At 39.6% G+C, this 6,000-nt stretch overlaps 1 protein-coding gene across 1 annotated transcript in view; it reads left to right on the forward strand.

Annotated features, from left to right (window-relative positions):
* PBRM1 (polybromo 1) overlaps window positions 1–6,000 on the forward strand; it is a 54,116-nt gene that overhangs the window by 21,055 nt on the left and 27,061 nt on the right. The window contains 5 exon segments of the mRNA XM_031058151.1: window positions 411–508; window positions 3,183–3,459; window positions 4,258–4,363; window positions 5,544–5,996; window positions 5,999–6,000. The exon segment at window positions 5,999–6,000 is cut by the window's right edge and continues 140 nt beyond it. Of these exon segments, the coding sequence (XP_030914011.1) occupies window positions 411–508; window positions 3,183–3,459; window positions 4,258–4,363; window positions 5,544–5,996; window positions 5,999–6,000 (936 nt within the window).

Raw genomic sequence — 6,000 nt, forward strand, 5'->3', positions numbered from 1 at the left:
ATATTTTTCCAGAATAATTTTTAACTAGACCTGTGTTTGCAGAAGTATTTTCTTGCTTAGAGGGAAGTATGGGAATGGAGAGCATCGTGAAGTGATTTTTCCTCAGCACACCTGCTGCCTTCTGTGATTTCTTTCAGTCACTTTATTCCTTACTGTGACTCCTAACCTAATTAAATTGTGAGAAAATTGATGTAGGGTTTTTTTGGAGTTTGCCTTTAACTGAATAAGGCTGAAACCTTTCAGATTTCATTAAGTGTTCCAGATAAGTGCTGTAGTCTGAAATGGCATTGTTTTCAACTTGGTTCCTCAAAAATTGTTCTGTCAGTTAGAAAGAACTATACTGCTCTTTAATTCTGTTCTGTAAGTGTTCAGCAACGAGTTTGGCTTCAGGGCTTTGTTCTTTTTTTCAGGCAAAGAAGAAGGAGCTTGCAAGGAGAGATGACATTGAGGATGGGGACAGCATGATTTCTTCTGCTACATCTGATACTGGAAGCTCAAAAAGGAAAAGGTATCTGCTTCTGTAGTTCCTGCAGGCCATAACATTGCTGCATCTCTTTTTGTTACAGAGAGTATTAAACCATGGGTTTTAGCATTTTTGTAAGGATTTGTAATTCTGAAACATCATTAAGTGTTGATTCTAGTTAATTCAAAACTATTTTCTGACTGTTAATTCCCTATTTTGGTCTATTAGTTGGCAGTTACATCAGTAAGTAAAATGGGCACTGTAATTGCACTGAACTCAGTGATTTTCTCAGTGAATTTCAGGATTTTTAGGGGAGAGTTGTTTTATTTTAGCCTGACAAATAAACTGATTATAAGAGGTTGATTACTTAGGGTCCTGTAACATAAACAAAAAGCCCAGTGATGTGCAATAGACTCTTCTGTTGAGCATAATGATGCCTTATGGAAGGTATTCTTTATGGTGATAGCTGTTTTGTAATTAATACTAATGATGCATTTCACTCCAGCAAGAGGGAGTTTCTCAAGTCTGCCTTACGGTGTCATTTGAAGTAAAGTCCAGCTCAGGTAATATTATTGCAGTGGTAGCAACAGCCAGTATAAAATTGCAATTCAGCATCTTTCTTTGGTGTTGCTTATGAACATTGGCTTCCTGGGTATTTATTTCTTGTTTTGTCAAAGGAACAGCAGTCGTGGGGGGAGGAAGGGAATGGAGTAGAGCATCAGCAGAGAGTCACTGAAGAACAATCAAATAAGTGCAGAAATGTACACTCATTAAAAAGCTTCAGAGAGAAGATATGAACAGGGATTTAGGAGGTGGTGCAGTCTAGGGATGCTGGGAAGAAGAAATGTAATGGAAAGGAAAGGCAGACCACAAAACCAAGTAATCAAGAAGGAACAAATTGCAAAAATCATTAGCTTTGTGATCTTCACATTCAAAAAGAAGTACTAACCTAATTGAGCAAGTCAAATTGTCATCAGAGTCCTTTTAACCCCATGTTGCTTTTGATCACCTTGTGCCAGACACTACTGAAATGCTTAAAAGGAAAAAATCTGTCAGGGCCTGTCATCTAAGAACAATAAAAGAGAAGAGGGAACAAGGGATTTCCCGTGTTGGTAGGCAAGGGAGATCAGAGTGATGCCTGAAGAGCACCTGAGAATGCTTTTGGTGTTGTCAGTTTGATGCTTGTTATCCATTCACTTGCTGAATGATAGCAAGGAAAAGATCATAAATGCTGATGATCACAGAAGTGAAGTACTGAGAGGAATTCCAAAATATTGCTTTAAAAGGAAACTAATAACCCATGCAAAATTCATCCTGTTGGGAAAATAACAGTTACCCAGAAGAAAGTTGTTTGAATGTCTCCTTTTATGTATCAGATGCATGACATGAATCTTGAGTATTGGCAGGCCTTTTGCTGTTTCTGCTTTGGTTTTGCTTTGCCTATATCTGTTGAAATGAGTGAGAAAAACCTGGAAATACATTAAAATGGGGGATTTGGCAGCATGTCTGTGTTCTGGCATTGCTCATCTGCTAGTGGGAACAACTAACCGACATTTGCCAACAGTGGTAATGTTTAGCCTATAGAACATATATTTTGAGTTTTCTTTGTTGTTAGTTTTCTTTAGTTATCTTGCTGATCTCACCAAGGAGTAAGAGATACCTGAGGCATGAATATGTTATGTTTTAAATGTATAATGAAAGGATGCACATCATGGGAATCTGTGTTGCAGTTTGGTTTCTTATAAATTGTACTGGGATGTTTTGCCCATTCTGCAATTGAAGATAATTTTTTCTGGTTGTTGTTGTCTTTGCAGATAATGTAATAGTCAAAGTTATAACTACCTGAATAAGTCTTGAGGAGATTGCAGATTGGAAGCCTGTTCACAAGTTCTTTGTAGTTGAGTGTATTGCTGAATGCCACAGTATCTGAGCTGAGACTATGCATTATTGACATAAATTTTCTTCTCACTCGTTTGATTTATTTATAGGCCATGTACTATGTGTGCAGGGAGCCATGTTCTTTTTTGTGATAAGCTGTGCCTTGGTTGTGCTGTCAGATTTCTTGAGACAACCATAACAGCTACACACAGGGTGACTGTAACATTTGTGGGGCTAGCACGTATCATTTTCTACCTGGGCTTGCAGTTTTGGGGAGCTTTATTGACCTCATTTGGATTGACAGATATTTAAGCAGTTCTTTCTACTGCATCCTTGATGTCCTTATTGGTCCTGAAGAAGTACAAAATTACTCTGAGATAAATAGCTCATATGTTTGATATTCTGTGTTCACCAGAAGTAATCATGAAGGTATGACTGGTGGTTTTTACCCTGTTCACTCTGGATCTGGAGCTCTTGGATTCAGATGCCTGATCCTGACTGGTCTGTTTTCTCGACATCTGGAAAGTGCTCAGAGCTCCTTTTGGCTTTGCACTTTGAAAAATGAGTTAGTTGGTTTATTTTGTAGAACACTTGAACTCAGGGTCAATGAGAGAAGAATCATCTGGAAGAGTTATTTCCTGTTTCTGTGTCAGGCTCCTGATTGTGATGCTGTTGTCAATTGCAAATTCCGGTCTTAATGTTGAACTTCTTGTGTGTATTTAGGTGGTTCTGGTTGTCTCTTCATGGTGGAGGATAATATCATTTTGATATTAGGGTTGGAAGTGTGGATAAGAACCCCTGACATTTATTCTTTTCCTTTGGGTTCTTCTTAACCCGACAGTAAAAAGAACATCCGGAAGCAGCGCATGAAGATCTTGTACAATGCAGTTCTGGAAGCTCGAGAGCCCGGCACAGGCAGGAGGCTCTGTGATCTGTTCATGGTTAAACCATCCAAAAAGGACTATCCAGACTACTACAAAATCATCCTGGAGCCAATGGACTTGAAGATGATAGAGCACAACATCCGCAATGACAAGTACGCGGCGGAGGAGGCCATGATCGAGGACATGAAGCTCATGTTCCGCAACGCCAGGCACTACAACGAGGAGGGCTCCCAGGTACTGCTGGCTCAGCAGCCACACTCTCTGCTGCTTTGCAGACAGCAGCTGCTCTTAGGATGGCTTCACTTTGACTGTTACATGTATTGTTTATTGGAATTGTTTATTGAACTAAAGTAGAAATTCTCAGAACTTCTGAGAAAGGGTGTCTTGGAAGGAAAACAGCTTTGTTTTCATGGAAGTGGAGAGTGTAGGAGATCAGACTAGAAGACATGACTTGTTTAGCTTATAAAATGAATTTGAAAAGGATATGGTTTTCATTTACAAGTATATTGTTGGGTGTGTCTATATTGTGATGTTTCTCAGGCAGCAGGCATGATGTGGAACAGGGAGGTGGTAAGAAACCTCCAGCTGTTTCTAGTAAGGAACTTGCTCAGCAGCTGCACTTCATCACCAGGATTGGGTTTGAAGACCCAGGACTGTTCTAGTCCTTTGTACCTTGAGGGAATCTCAGTGGTTCAAGGGATCTTTCATTGCTCAGCAGAAGGGTTTGATGAGAAAGTTGATAACACAGCTGCCCCTTGCCATTTTGTTGTCTTTGGAATAGAGATGCGTCTTAATTGAATAATTTTTTCAACATTTGTAGCTCCTTGATTTAGAGGGTAGCATCAGTTCTGCTTACCTGTGTCAATTAAAAAGAAAGGCTTATTTATGAAAGGTACACTTTAAATAAAATACTCCATTTTACTGTCAGCTTTTCCAAACTAACATTGAAGTGTTTCTTAGGAGCTAGTTCTTAACTAGTAAACACAGTAAACCCTGTTTTGATTGGATTTTGATTACTTTACTGATTAATAGGTGTACAATGATGCCCATATGCTGGAAAAGATCCTTAAAGAAAAAAGGAAAGAGCTGGGACCCTTGGCTGAAGATGATGATGTTGCATCCCCTAAACTAAAGCTAAGTAAGACAGCCTTGTGCATTGCCTTGTCTCATTTCAATACTTACAACACAATAGTGGTGAACAGATCTTCCTTTTACACATTGACATGTTCTGCACAGTTGTTAACACTGACAAGGAAAGTAGGATTATATTTTCAAAATCTTGATAGCAATGGCATGTCTGTATTATACAACAGAATTGAGTTTTTGCTTGTAGTGTTTTCTAAGAAAAGTAACTCAGAGTGAAGAAAAAAGACTTGGGAATGGGTGGAAGGATTAAGATGTAGTCATACAGTGTTACCCAAATGTTAGATGGTGCATTATGTGCTCAGTCAAGTAAAGGGCTTCTCAAATTGAGCAAGTCTCATAATTTCACTGGTTAAATATCTGGGATTTCCACAGAATTATTTAAAAAAAGTGAGCTCTGTTTGGCAGATTATTGAAAGCCATGAGGAACATGGAAGTGAAGTTCCTTGAGCTATTGCCCTTTCAACCTTACTACTACTCAAATCTTAGGTTGTCTTAATATGAGTTCAGAACTGAGCAAACTGAGATGGATAAAATTGCACAAAAACCTTAAAGAAAATAACTGCACACAGTCCTCTTGCAAATTAAATGTGCAGCTCCTGGGTAAAGTACAGGTGTAGAGTACAGGTGCAGACTTAGAATCTGCAGTGCAGTAACAGAGATCCTGAATTAGTCAAAAAGCCAACCTGATAATCCCATGGGAGGCCTTAATTTACATTTTATTTATAATAATCCTTTCTAATTTGGCATAAACATGTCATAAAGGAGTCTGATAATATTTTGAATACCTAATTTTAGTGATAACAAAACCCTGTGATGACAGGATTTTTAGCAGCTCCAGAGGCAAATTCATGGAGAGCTGTAAAACCAAAATGAGTTTAGAGGAGTTTGTTAATGCTGTTAGGTAGGAAAAGATGTTTTCCATGCTGAAGCCTGAGGAGGCCTTTACCAGGTGGAGCATGGTGCAACATATTCTGTGTTTGTCAAAAAGAACATTAAAAAAATTTCATAGAGTTATGAAAAACAAAAGAAGCTGCAGCCTGGAACAGGCTCTGTGTTGTGAGACTTCTGCTTACACCATGGAGTGCTTCTCCCATGAACAATTCTCTGGACAAAGAAATGTGCAAGTTCTCAGCTTTGTCATTTTAACTCCTGTGTTGTTTTTGTGGTGTTAGGTAGGAAAAGTGGCATTTCTCCCAAGAAGTCCAAGTACATGACTCCGATGCAGCAGAAGCTGAACGAGGTGTACGAGGCGGTGAAGAACTACACGGACAAGCGCGGGCGGCGGCTGAGCGCCATCTTCCTGCGGCTGCCCTCCCGCGCCGAGCTGCCCGACTACTACGTCACCATCAAGAAGCCCGTGGACATGGAGAAGATCAGGAGCCACATGATGGCAAATAAATACCAGGACATCGACTCCATGGTGGAGGACTTTGTCATGATGTTCAATAATGCTTGCACGTACAACGAGCCCGAGTCTTTGATTTATAAAGATGCCCTGGTGCTCCACAAGGTTTTGCTTGAAACTCGGAGAGAAATAGAAGGAGATGAGGATTCTCATGTGCCCAATGTCACTTTGCTGATTCAGGAACTTATCCATAATCTCTTTGTATCCGTTATGAGCCACCAGGA

Source organism: Geospiza fortis, unplaced genomic scaffold (genome assembly GCF_000277835.1).
Source record: "Geospiza fortis unplaced genomic scaffold, GeoFor_1.0 scaffold78, whole genome shotgun sequence".
Lineage (NCBI taxonomy): Eukaryota > Metazoa > Chordata > Aves > Passeriformes > Thraupidae > Geospiza > Geospiza fortis.